General features: G+C 42.8%; 1 protein-coding gene across 2 annotated transcripts in view; it reads left to right on the forward strand.

The window, feature by feature from the left end:
* GAB2 (GRB2 associated binding protein 2) overlaps window positions 1-14,561 on the forward strand; it is a 206,442-nt gene that overhangs the window by 157,807 nt on the left and 34,074 nt on the right. For both annotated transcript variants that reach the window (XM_030917233.1, XM_030917234.1), the window contains exon 3: window positions 12,560-12,803. In XM_030917233.1, the coding sequence (XP_030773093.1) occupies window positions 12,560-12,803 (244 nt within the window). The remainder of the gene's footprint in view (window positions 1-12,559; window positions 12,804-14,561) is intronic.

Raw genomic sequence — 14,561 nt, forward strand, 5'->3', positions numbered from 1 at the left:
GAAAGAGCTGCCAGCTACAAGCCGGGTCCTGTGAGGCTCTGTACCTGAAGTCCTCTACTCACCACACGAAAGGCAGCTGACCCCATTTTTGCACCCTCTGTGACAGACCCTGCCTCTGGTCAAACCCTGAAGGTCTGGGAACACAGAGTTCAAGATCTTTTCCCTCACCAGGTTACCTCCCACAGTGCAGTGCTGAGGGCCAACTACCAGTTGTGGAGCACCTATGTGCAGGGACTATGGCATTTCTTATTCCCTAGAACAGTTCTACAGGTAGCTGTTTCATACATTTTACAAATTAGAACTCTTGGATTCAGGTACCATCCTAGGTTTCACAACTAGTAAGCTGAGATTCGGACTCTGACGTGCATGTTCCTTTCCCAGTAGCACACTGCCTCTCCTGAAGCTGAAGTTCCCCTTCAGAGAATTCTGTAGGTCTCATAATTCCCTCGGCAAAGCTAGAGCTCTTTGAATCCCAGCCTAGGCATCCACACTAGATCAGTTTAAGGTGCAATCTTGTGATTATTGCTGCTGATCATGATTCTTGATAAGCATCCACAACTGGTATGTCTGACGCTTCTGTTTTCCACCAATTGCCAGTTGTCTCAGAGTCACTGTGAAAGGAGGGGAATGCTTATCTCTTACAAAGTTGGTTAGCTTCAAAATACAGTGATGTATTTTGAATATTTCTATGGAAAGGTTACAAGGGTCTAATGCATCAGTAACATGAACTTAAGGTACCCACTCGATGGATTGATTCCTGTGAGAAAACTAATGGGTTCCCAGAGTTCCTTGGGGGAGGGCTGAAGTGCTCCTCTGAATATAAATTTGTTCTTCCCGACTACATATAAGTTCATAGAGCACAGGCCACCCTTTGGCACTGGCCTGCAGCTCAGTAGTGCCTCCAGTACCTGCTCCAGACCCTAAGTAAATGACAAGAGTGCTTCATTTCAAATATGAATGAATCCTTGAGGGGACCAACTAACCAACCCAAGCCCCACATGAAGGAACAGGAGAAGGGTCTGCCACAACTGAGGGGTACGATAGATGTAAGCAAAGCTTGTAACCTGACCTCTCTCAAATGAACAGGACAGTGCATGGCTAAATATAGACTTGCTGTCCCCAAACAGAAATACACACAACCCAGAAAACCTCATTAAGTGATGACAATTTCTTGTACCCTAAAGAACTGTTTACATTTGGATCCTATTTGGTCATTCATTCTTCTAACCCAGGGAGGAAAGATTTCAACAAAACTTGCTGCTCTAGTGTGTTGATTGAAGACCTGCTTGTTCTGGTTCTGGTTTTGTTTTTGTTGAGACAGGGTCTCACTCTGTCGCCCAGGCTGGAGTGCAGTGGTGTGGTCACAGCTCACTACAACCTCGATCTCCTGGGCTCAAGTGATCCTCCAACCTCAGCTTCCCAAGCCCCCAGTCTGGGACTGCAGACATCTGCCACAGTGCCCAGCTAATTTATATGTATGTATACACACACACACACACACAGAGAGAGAGAGAGAGAGAGAGAGAGAGAGAGAGACAGGGTCTTCCTATGTTGCCCAGGCTGGTCTTGAACACCTGAGCTCAAGTGATCCTCCTGCCTTTGCCTCCCAAAGGGCTGGGACCTCCTTATTCTCATTGGAACGTTTTCTAGGCATTGGACATTGTGCTAAACAGCATCAGAGAAAAAGAGATGGTCTGGATCCTGGCTTCTAACAGTTTATAGTCTCACTTTATATGACAGATTTGTGAATTCCCAGTTAGAATAAATGGCAAAATTACATACTACAAAAGATTTAGAAGGCATAGACTGGGTGTGGTGGCTCATACCTGTAATCCCAGCACTTTGGGAGACCGAGGTGGGCAGTTCGCCTGAGGTCAGAAGTTCAAGACCAGCCTGGCCAACATGGTGAAACCCCGTCTCTACTAAAAATATAAAAATTAGCCGGGTGTGGTGGCAGGTGCCTGTAATCCCAGCTACTAGGGAGGCTGAGGCAGGAAATTGCTTGAACCCAGAAGGCAGAGGTTTCAGTGAGCCAAGATCATGCCATTGCACTCCAGCCTAGGAGACAAGAGCAAGACTCCATCTCCAAAAAGAAAAAAAAGATTTAGAAGGCATGATTAATTCTAACTAGAGGCCTTTTGGGAGGCAAGGCATTTCCATCTCTAAAATGAGATGCCCTGAGCCAAAGAAGGTTGTAAAAGGACGTGTGACCAGGGACTGTGCTGTGCCACTAAGCTACAGTCACTTGCTCTCTTTCCTCTTTGTCTTTCACAGAATCAATTTCTGCTAATATATACTGTGAGATCGTATGCATCAAGGTCAGGATGTTCTGACTTGGCTCTCCCTAGCAGAGATGGTGTTCTTTCTCAGAGTCTTCCCTTGGCAGGGGGATGGGGAGTCATAGGCCCAGAAAGGTCTCATGGGATCTCATGTTACTGCCTGTCTCTATCTCTTCTTTTTTCTTCCTCTGCTTTATAGTTTTTATAAACATTAGGAAACTTATATTTCTGAACGTGGGGATCTATTTATACTAGTGGTTAGTACTTTGATCCACAAATGTTTACTTACCTTGCAAATAATGAGCGATATTATAAACTCAAAACAAATAACAGGTCTGGTCAGCCAGTGTCCTGGTGATCAGATCTCACAGCTTGATTGCTCCTGCCCCCAGGCCCACATTACAGAGAGTACATCTTCATTCAAAGCGATACATCTTGTAGTTCAGGGGAAGGGCTCTTGAACTAAGATCTGAATTCTGATTCCAGGGTCGACTTCTGACCTTCTGTGTGGCCTTGGACAAGTCTTATTTCTCTGGGCCACAGTTTCTCAAACTGTAGATGAAAGATTTGAGAGGTGGGAGGAGGGTGATAAATTAGAGACTGGACTCTGGGGATCCTTCCAATTGCTATATTATGTGAGTTACTGTGTAAAGTGGAGCCATTTTATGTTTGGCCTTGAATTTTTGAATTTCTTCTGGCATAAATTATGATATATGCCAAAGGACTTTGAGACTTAATCCTTCTTAAATAATTTCAGGCTTATGATTAAAAGTGACGTGGAGCTTTGGATCCAGTCTTGCCCTCAGCAAGACTGTTTTTAGGATTCTTCATTTCTTCCTTGTTTTTCAATGAGCTTTCTACAGGGACCACACAATCCTTAGAATCCTATCAAATACTGTTTTCGAAATTCTTTGGTCATCCTCTCTGCATTAGAACTTTTAGAATTTTACCACCATTCCACTTCTAGTAATAAATAATGGGACAAGTGCCAGGCCAACAGCCATTTATTGAGTGTTTAATAATTATTTACCTATATTTCATATCATCAGATCCTCAAAAGAACCCTGTTGAGTAGGTGTTCTCTTTTGCATTTGACGGTGTGGGAAATGAGGTACAAAGAGATTAAAAGTTTTGCTCAAGACCCTGTAATAAGATAGTTTCAGACCAAATATCACATGTTCTCACTTGTAAGTGGGAGCTAAATGATGATAACACATGGACACAAATCAGGGAACAACAGGCACAGGGGCCTACCAGAGGGTAGAGGGTAGGAGGGAGGGAGAGGAGCAGAAAAAATAACTATTGGGTACTAGGCTTAGTACCTGGGTGATGAAATCTGTACATCAAACCCCCATGACACAGGTTTACCTGCATAACAAACCTACACGTGTACCTCTGAACCTAAAAGTTTAAAAAGAAAAAATGCCAATGAAAACATTATAAACTTATGAAAATCAAAAAGGGTACCCTGTATATGGAATTATAACATTGATTCATATATTGTATGTGCTATTTAAAGTTTATACATTCAGGCCAGACACGGTGGTGCACACCTATAGTTCCAGCACTTTGGGAGGCCAAAGTAGGAGAATTACCTAAGCCCAGGAGGTTGAGGCTGCAGTGAGCCATAATTGTGCCACTCCACTACAACCTGGACGACAGAGCGAGACCTTGTCTCAAAAAAAAAATAAAAAATTTAAAAAATATATATATTCAACTCTAAGAGGCTTTTAAAGAAAACCTTTAAGTATGTGTTTCTCATTGAGGGAAAAAAAATAAAATAGTTTCAGAACCTGTGTCTGGGAAGTCCACATCAGGGTTATTTTTGTTATACCTTGTTCCTTTGGAGCCATAGATTATGTGAAGGGCCAGTAAGAACATGGATGCTTATCAATTCGCAATTTTGATGATCCAAAGAAAGGTTTTTGGAAGTATTTGCTCTTTCATTTATCACTCAAAGCCTGCTTTGCGCTTTTTTCAGTACACCCTAACCCTTCTGTCTCTTCCCCAGAATTAAGAACCAGAGATTGTTAAAACCAAACCAGTGGATCCTAATCTAAATCTCTAAATATGACTCGTGAGGTCAGAGGTGTGACCAGCTCTCTGCATTTACATTTCCCAGAGATAACTTTGATGTGTATCCCTGATCTAATCCAACCTCTTCCTGTTGTAAATAGAGACAGCGAGGTTTGGGAAGATGAAATGGTATGCCCAGATTCACTCAACCAGTAGGCAGGAGAGCTAGGCCTGGACCCCCATCCTCATATTTTACTTTCCTTCCCTAGTACCATTCACCTCATAGGGCTCTTGTGGGAGTGCTTCCTCTACACAGGTGAAAAGAATTGGCTTTGGAGACTGTGAGATCTGATTCAGATCTAGGCTATGCCACTTTCTGGCTGTGTGACCCCAGAGTTTGCTATTGACATCTCTGAGCCTCTTTTTCTTCATCCAAAAAAAAAAAAAAAATAAAGGTAATATAATAATATGTACCTCACAGGGTAGACTAGAGGCACACAGTAGGTGCTTAGTAAATGGCAGCTGTGATTACCACAGTCACTGTTGTCCTTTTGGTTCTCATTAATTCCCCATATCCCATCTATATGAAGTATAACTGTGACTGAAACAGTGACAGTTACTTTCCAAGCATCTATCATGTCTTGGAAAGCAGCTCATACCTCTTTGGCCAATCTCAAGGTCTCAGCCAGCTCCATGTGTACTCCAGGAATAGGAGCAATAAGAGTGGCTAAGTACTATGCTAACTGCTTTATATAAAATGATCTCTATTCCTCACAGCAGTCCTACAGAGTACTTACCCCTGTTGAACAAGTGAGAATTAAAAAAGCTTATTAACATATCCAAGGCTACGGAGCTAGGAGTTAGCAGAGCCAGACTTTGAATCCAGCTCCAACACGGCTTTTGGTCTACCACTTTATGGGTTCTGAGACCCACTGAGGCTTGAGGGTGGGGATAAATTTTTTGAGGAGAAGGGATAAAGATGAAAAGGGCATTGAGATAAGGGAACTAGTCATTATTTGGCCAGTCATCTTTTCCAGAAACTCCCGCCAACCACCCCTTTCCTGCTCATGTTATCACTAGCCAGTCGATGGCTGGGCTGGCCTGGGCTGGGCTCCTCGGCTGAAATCTTTCAGAGCTTTCCTGTTCTAGAGTTTTGCAAGAAGGTGGGAGGAGTGTTTGTATGCTGGGCAGGCTTCCCAGGGGTGATTGTGGAAAGGAAGGGGAGTGATTCTGTAGGGCCCTAAAAAGAAGCCAGGAAGAAGGAAAAAACAAAAACTGTTTAAAAGAAAATAGATTGACTCAGGCATTTGTGGGCATTATCTTTAGTCTAGACTTGGAGATAGAAGCTCAGGCCAGGAGTCTAGAAACCTCCATTTTCTTCTTGTGTCTTGGGTCATTAGGAAGGTCAGTTACACAGCAAGAAGTACCAGAAACACCCCAGCCACACATTGTTTAATATCTTCCTTTATTTTCACCATTCTTTTCTTCTCTCAAGGGGTACCCAGGCAATAAAAACAAATCCTATTAACACCTTATGCATGTGCATGGATTTGCTTCCAAACCCTTTTCTCATTCACCTCCTAAAACAACCCAGTGAGACAGATAGGTAGGCTAGGGATTATCCTCCAATACTTGATAGTTATGAATTAAAGTTCAGTGATCACACATGATCTCACAGCTAGTTTATGGCAGAGCTGGATTCCTGGTGTCCTGACTTATGTCCTGTGCATGAGGTTCACTCACTCAGAGTAAAATTTCAACCCACTTAGATCTATTCTCACTCCCATGCCTGCCCTCAGGTAACCACTAACCTATTTCCCATCCCTACGGATTTGCCTCTTCTAGATATTTCACATAAATGAAATCATTTATAGAATCACTCCCCTTCCTTTCCACAATCACCCCTAGGAAGCCTGCTCAGCATACAAACACTCCTCCCACCTTCTTACAAAACTCTAGATCTGTGGTCTTTTATGATTGACTTCTTTCACTTAGTGTAATATTTTGAAGGTTCATCAAGATAACCTATATCAGTATTTTTTATTTCTATGGCTAAAAAATATTCCATTATGTGGATATATCACATTTTGTTTATCCATTCGTCAAAACATTTTGGTTGTTTCCATTTTTTGGCTCTCATGAATAATACTGATATGGACATTCATGTACAAGTTTTTGGTGTGTGTGTTTTAATTCAATCCTTTCAACAACCCTCTATGATAAACAGCAGGGCAATTAATCCTAGATAGTAACAGTCCCTTTTTACAGATGAAGCAACTGATGCTAAGTGATTTGCTCCAGGTCAAATAGCAAGCAGATCTGCCTTTAGGCAGATCTAGGAACAGAGCCAAGTCTCTGCACTATTAGCCTAATACATTTTTTTCTGTTACATGTAGCACACCATGTTGCTTTTGTTCTATGAAATGTTTCAAAGTATATTTGAAAACTTTAATTATAGGAAGTGACCCTGAGGGGGATGGAGCCATGAGTCACAGCAGTACCAGGCCTAGGAATCAGCCCTGTCCAGAATGGACACGTAGAATGTGCTCCACTTACCAACAGCAAGCCATCTGAAGGGAGCAGCTTTCAGTGAGCAAAACAAAACAGCACCAAACCCAAGTTTGGTGAAGCCCTTGCCTCCAATTGATGAGGAAAGTGAGGTAGCACCTCCCTGGAACCTCATCTGTTGGGGCACGGGCAGCTCATCAGAATTGGGGGTTGGAACCATGGAGGAAGAAGTAGCAGGGGTACTTGGCCTTCAGGGTCCAAAATGGGAAGATCTTATTCCGGAAAAGTTTTCTCTGAATTTAGCTTTGTAATTATTTTTCCTGAGATAAGCAAGAAAACCTTGTTTGAAGTTTTAGGTTTTATGGTATATATTGGTTTCCTAGGACCGTCATGACAAATTACCACAAGCTGGGTAGATTAAAACAACAAAACTGTACTTTCACACAGTTCTGGAGGCTAGATATCCAAAATTAAGGCATTGGTGGTATTGGTTCCTTCTGGTGCTCTAAGGAGAGTCTGTTTCTACCTTTCTGTTAGTTCCTGGTAGCTGCCAGCAGTCCTTGGCTTGTAGATACATCATTTCAATCTCTACCTTGACCCATACATCACATGGTATTCTACCTGTGTGTTTCTCTGTCTCTGTGTCTCTTTTAGAAGAATACCAGTTCATTGGATGAGGGCCCACCCTAATCCAGTATGACCTCCCCTTAACAATGTCTACAGAGATGCTATTTTCAAGTAAGATCACATTCTGAAATACCAGGTAGACATGACTTTTGGAAGGACACTAGTCAACCTAGTATAAACACTAAGAAATAATCACATAAATTCAGGCAGGGATCTTTTTAAAGTTGCAAGCAGAAGTGGGATTTTGGCAAGTTTTAGTGCCAAAACAGCTTTGAAAGAATTTTTCTAGAGCTACATACTTTTTTTTCTTTTGAGACAGGTGTCACTCTGTCATCTTGGCTGAAATGCAGTGGCGCGATCATAGCCCACTGCAGCCTCAATCTCTTGGGTTCAAGCAGTCTTCCCATCTCAGCTTCCTGAGTAGCTAGGCCTACAGGCACACACCACCATGCCCAGTTAATTTTTAAATTTTTGATAGAGATGGCTCTCACTAGGTTTCTCAAGCTGGTCTCAAACTCCTGACCTTCCTGTCTCGGCCTCCCAAAGCGTTGGGATTATAAGCATGAGCTATTGCACCCGGCCAAGTTGTTGATCATTAGATGGAGCTGGCTGGTTTCATTGACATGGCTTTGTGCTGGTAGAATAGAAATCCAAGTTTCTGGCCGGGCACGGTGGCTCAAGCCTGTAATCCCAGCACTTTGGGAGGCCGAGACAGGCGGATCACGAGGTCAGGAGATCAAGACCATCCTGGCTAACATGGTGAAACCCCGTCTCTACCAAAAAATACAAAAAACTAGCCGGGCGAGGTGGTGGGCGCCTCTAGTCCCAGCTACTCGGGGGCTGAGGCAGGAGAATGGCGTAAACCCAGGAGGCAGAGCTTGCAGTGAGCTGAGATCCAGCCACTGCACTCCAGCCTGGGCGACAGAGCCAGATTCCATCTCAAAAAAAAAAAAAAAGAAAGAAGGGAGGGAGGGAGGGAGGAAGGAAGGAAGGAAGGAAGGAAGGAAGGAAGGAAGGAAGGAAGGAAGGAAGGAAGGAAGGAATCCAAGTTTCTGTTGGATGAGGGCGCAATTCATCCTAATCCCTACTTCATATTATTAACAAACCTTTAAAACCTCTCTGATTTTGACCACAAGAAACATGCATATTTGGATTTTTGTGCCAGGAAAAATTATTTTATTTTTTCAGTATGATCAGTCAACAAATACGTGTTGAATACGTACCATGGCTGGGGCTGTTCTAGGCCCTGGGGGTACATAAGTGACTAGAAGGTGTTCCATGTACCTATGACATTCAAGATTTTCTAGACTTTGTGCGTATTTCATTCTTTTCATCCTTATAGCTGCCCTGTGTTGGTTTGTAAATAAGGAGACTGAGACTCTCAGAGGTGAAGTGACTTCCCCAAGTATGCAGCTGAACAGACGGAGTCACAGATATTACTCCACAGGCTGAGCTCAAGGCAGGGGCTGCGGAGGTGAGGATGGGTCACTCCTCTTTTATTTATACTCACAGCCAAAGCATTCAACATAGGGGGCATGAAGGATGCATTTGATGACAAGGTAGAATAAGTAGGTTGTGTCAATGGCATTTCTTGTAATACTGAGGGAATTCAACTTTATTCTGAAGGCAGTGAGGAGTCAGTGAATGTTACTGAGGAATAAGGATTTCTTATGGTCTGTACTTTCTTTGATCAACACGTATTTATTGAATTGTATCACACACTGGGCTTAATGATAAGGATAAAATCATTTCAAAATCTCTGCCATCACTGTGTTTACAGCCTGATGTACAAAGTGATGAGAGAAAGGTTGATATTTTCCTGGAATTTTATTTGAAACACAGGGAAGCACCGGTAAGAAAGAAGGTTGAAGAAACAGGAAAATGGCTTTAAAAAAAGAGGCTGAGTGCAGGGCTTTATACCTGTAATCCTAGTCCTTTGGAAGGCCAAGGCAGGAGGATTGGTTAAGGCCAGAAGTTCAAGACTAGCCTGGGCAACATAGTGAGACCCTGTCTCTACAAAAAAATGTTTTTAATTGGCCTGGCATGGTGGCGCATGCCTGTAGTCCTGGCTATTTGGGAGGCTAAGGCAGGAAGATTGCTTGAGCCCAGGAGTTTGAGGTTATAGTGAGCTATGATTGCACCACGGCACTCCAGACTGAGCAACAGAGTGAGACCATGTCTCTAAAAAAGAGAGAGCTTTGGCTGGGTGTGGTGGCTCACGCTTGTAATCCCAGCACTTTAGGAGGCCGAGGCAGTGGAGATCGAGACCATCCTGGCCAACATGGTGAAATCCCATCTCTACTAAAAATACAAAAATTAGCTGGACATCGTGGCACATGCCTGTAGTCGCAGCTACTTGGGAGGCTGAGGCCGGCGTATCACTTGAACCCAGGAAGCAGAGGTTGTGGTGAGCCAAGATCGCACCACTGCATTCCAATCTGGATGACAGAGTGAGACTCTATCTCAAAAAAAAAAAAGAAAAGAAGAAAAAAAAGAAAAAAAGAAAGATATTTGTAAGTCTTCTGAGGTGTAACAGAAGAGTTTTTAAGTGGGACAGTGACATAATGACATGACATGGTTGCTGAGAAATGGAAGAGTCATAGATAATGCCTGGACTTCTGGCTTGGAGAACTGATTGGCTGGTGATGAGGGACCTCACTGAGACAGGGAACATGAGTGATGAAGAGGTCAATTTAAATTGTTGAGTTTGGCCCACTTGTGGGACGTCTGAATGGAGGTGCTCAGCAGGTGAAGGGATATACAGCAGGGAGTACCTGGAGCGAGAACTGAGATAGAGATGAAGATTTGAGAGTTGTCAGCACATAGGTGGTAACTGAAGCTGTGGGAGTGGACAGGATTACCCCTGGAGAGTCTCCAGCAGGAGAGAGAGAGGCTATAGGAAGGTCTACAGTGGAGCCCTAAGGAGTGCCTCCACTGAAGGGGCAGGTGAAGGAAGAGGAGTCCAACGAAACAACAGAGAATACAGAATCTCACCAGAGGCTTGGTTTTTGCAGGTTCCCTGTGTTTTCTTAGGCAGTAGCTTGTATTCTTTCCATGGCCCTGTGGCCACTCTGTCCCATATTGTAAACCTTCTCTCCTCCACTATTAGAGAGTTCATCTTGCCAATATAATGGAGTAATGAGCCATCGATTCTGTTAACAAATGTCCAGTTTACTACAAGATCTGTAATGGGAGTTCATTTTGGAGGTCAGTACAGCTGTCAATGGAACAGTTTTTCCCCAGAGGCCCATCAGCTTTTTCTGTTGTACACTGGCAGAAGGTGTCCTGCCCAGCACCAGAAATGCCTGGAGAGTAATTAATACTGTAGAGCATTAATGAGCTGGTGATCCTGCCTAGGCCATGAGAAGGGTATAGCCTGAGGTAGGTCAGATGACAGGGAGTAGAAGGTGAACTGTGTCCCCTCTGACATGAGTTGAATAACCCTAGGAAATCACCATCACCACCACCAAAATGTTAACCCACCAACTATCATACTGCCTAAAATTACATCTTTAAACTTTTATTTCTTTTGAACAAGAAGTTTCACTAGTGGAATTTTTGAATGCTGAATGAACGTGTTGTGTTTGTTTGGTCTGCAGACATGAACTAAGAACCTGCTATGTACCTTGCCTTTATTAGGTAAATGCTGGGACTATAATGGTAATAACATCACAGTCACTGTTCTCAAAGCCATGGGTTAGACAAGGAAGCATAGTGACCGTGGATATAATGGGAGCATGGGCCAAGTGCTGTTGGCACACAGAAGAAGATCCAACTCCAGGAAGGTTTCGGAGAGAATATGATATCTGTGTAGGGTCTAAAAGTCTACATATGAGTTTGCCAGTAGAGTAGAGGTGAAATCCAAGCAGAAGGAACAGCAGAGGCCAAAACAAAGAATCATAAAAGAGGCTGGTGTGTTCAAGGATTGATGATGCTTCCATATGCCTTGTTTATGGGTGGAGAAAAGCAGGAAGTAGGTCAGACTGTCAAAAGCCTTGTTATGTTATGCTAAGGAATTTGGACTAAGCTTAGAGAGCCAGCCGAATGAATAATGCCCTTGGCTTGGGGTGTAGCACTATAAGTTATTATCCTTCCTTAATACCTCACTTTCTAACACAACAGAGGAGAGTTTAAGATAAGAGGGAAAAAGACCAATAGACAGGGAGTGGTGGGCAGTGGGGAATGTAACTGTCCTTGGAGGTCTCAGGAGGCCAGGCAGGAGCAGCTGGGGTCCAGTATTGACAGCTCCAAATGCATTTGTGCTTTTATCATTAATGCAGTAAGGCATTAGTCCAGAGCCTCAATTAATGAGTCTTCAGTAAGCAAAGCCTCATTTAACAAAGCCAGCCTTAGCTTTTTTTTTCTTTCCTTTAATTAGATGTTTAAATTTCTTTCTTTTTTTTTTTTTTTTAATTTCGGCTTGTTTTTCAGACGCCAGGGTACATATGCAAGTGTGTTACATGGGTATATTGTCTAATGCTGAGGTTTGGCCTTCTGTTCATCCTGTCACCCAAATAGTGAGCATTGTACCCCATAGGTAGTTTTTCAATCCTTGTCCCCCCTCTCCCTCCCTGTTAACGTAATCCCCGGTGTCTACTGTTTGCATCTTTATGTCCATGTGCACCCTGTGTTTAGCTTCAACTTACAAGCGAGACCATTAGGGTATTTACTTTTCTGTTTCTGCATTAATTCACTTGGGATAATGATGTCCAGCTGCATCCATGTTGCTGCAAAAGACATGATTTCATCCTTTGACGACAGCAGGAGCCACCAAAGAGTGGGAAGGTGGAAGTACGCGTTGCTCTAGAGGCAGACTTTGCCTGAGGGTCAGGGTCACACTCCTAGACCACAGGTAGCCGTACTTCCTGGAAGTGGGGCAGATATGGCCCAGATTGTGATAGGAAGTCACCTCCAGGCTACCTCAGAAGCAGTACAGAGGTACAGAGGATCTCTTCTTTAACCAAGATGGCCAGGAGGGCAGCAAGGGGCAGGTTTGTGAGAGGGAGAGAATGCTACTCCTGGATTATTGCCTCTGCTCTTACTCTTTTTTCTTCCTCTGACAACTCACTTTGGGATAAGGATACATTTCCTTCTTTTTTCATTCACAGAGCTATTTCTCCTTTTTACAGACACCCTGAGAAACGTTTCCTCAGCTGGTCATGGCCCCCGCTCTTCTCCAGCTGAGCTCAGCAGCTCTAGCCAGCACCTTCTCCGAGAGCGCAAGTCCTCAGCCCCATCACACTCCAGCCAGCCAACTCTGTTCACGTTTGAACCCCCTGTGTCAAACCACATGCAGCCCGCCTTGTCCACCAGTGCACCTCAGGAGTATCTCTACTTGCACCAGTGCATAAGCCGAAGAGCAGAAAATGCAAGGTAGGAGGCTGCCACAGCCATTAGGTGGGTTAGTGACCGCTCACAGGGCCTAGTACTTTTCAGTCCCTGCTTTTTTAATTTTAAAGACAAGCAAAACATTATATCGTTTCAGGTAAACAAACACATCTATGACAAAACATAATTTTTTGCTTCTGTAGCCTTCATATTTTATTGGCATCATCTGTATTGCTACACAGTGATTACTGGGTTCCAGAGAAACCTCCCATTATCAAAAATAATGCTATAAAAAATGTCATTTGATTTGGAGGCAGGGGTGAAAGCATTAGGGGACAGAGTTTCCGAATTGCAAAAAAAAACAGTAAATTTACTTGTTGGCCTTAAAAGTATAGCTATAAAACCATAACATTGTTGAACAAATCCATACCTTGCTTTTGCTCTAGAACTGCACTGTTCTGTATGGTAGCTACTACCTGCATATGTCTACATAAATTTAAATTAATTAAAATGAAATAAAATGTAAAATTCAGTTCCTCAATTGTACTAGCCACATTTCAAGTCCTCAGTAGCCACATATGTCTAGGGGCTACTGTACCAGACAGCACAGATATAGAAAATTTCCATCATAACAAAGTTATAGAGCAATGGCTCCCTGCTCTAGGATAATGGTCTTTTGTTTTTCTGACATCATCAGCTCTTTCACAGGTGCAGAACCTGTACATATATTTATTATGTTTTATTCCCATTGTTAGGGTAAGCAAAAGTGCAGAGCCGATAGGCTTTGCCAGACCTAATTCCCAATTGCTACCATAGCCAGCAGATTACAAATCACATTTTAATTAACTTATAAGATCTAATTCATGATTCATGTTATGACAAGGCAAATAGAGAAATGGCTGTACTAATGTATTACTTGATTTTGTCCTTGAGAATATTTTCATACACATCTCATTTGAACCAATCAACACACTGAGACATAGCCAGTGTACAAAATTTATCTCCATTTTACAGATGAAGAAACTGAGACTCACAACTAATAAATAACAGAGGTTGGGTTAGAACCCAGGTCTTCTTGTTTCTGGTCCTGTACTCTTTTCTCTACACTATGCTACCCTACTTTTGTTTTTCTGAGTCATCTGCTGTCACACAGAGGAGGCCCCAAAACTCATTCTTAAGGCTGCCTCAGATACCCATTTTCATGAAGCAACATGGTTGATTTGTTTGTGAACTTTCACTAGTTCAACTTCCATCAACTTATACATGAAGAGCTGAGTCCTAAAAAGATAGAGTGAGTTAATCAAGGTCACTGAACTCTAGTTAGTGGCATAACTGTAAAAATAGTACCTGATTCTCCCGAATCACTGACCAGAGATAGGCAGTGTGGTATAATGGAAAGCATGTTCAGGCTGTGGAGTCAGTCGGATATGGGTTCAAATTCAGGTTCTTCCACTTTCTTTGTGATCTTGGACCAATTATTTAACCTAATTAACCCTCAATATTCTTATCTTCACAATGGAAATAACTAATTCAAAGGCTTACTAATGAGTATAAAAATGATAAAACATACATAAAATAGTAGTATAGAGTAAATACATTTTACCTGTTCTTCTTATGCCCCGTCCTCTTCTACTACATATACAACTGCCTAGGAGCAGAGAATGTGAGGTCTTAAAATCATAGTTGTAGTGAAAGGCAAAGTAGTTCACTATAGTGCCTTGCAGACTTAAACATGCATATGAAATACCTGAAGACCTTGTTGAAATACTCTGATTCAGTAAGCCTGGCCTATGTCCTGGGATC

This window comes from Rhinopithecus roxellana, chromosome 15 (genome assembly GCF_007565055.1).
Source record: "Rhinopithecus roxellana isolate Shanxi Qingling chromosome 15, ASM756505v1, whole genome shotgun sequence".
Classification (NCBI taxonomy): Eukaryota; Metazoa; Chordata; class Mammalia; order Primates; family Cercopithecidae; genus Rhinopithecus; species Rhinopithecus roxellana.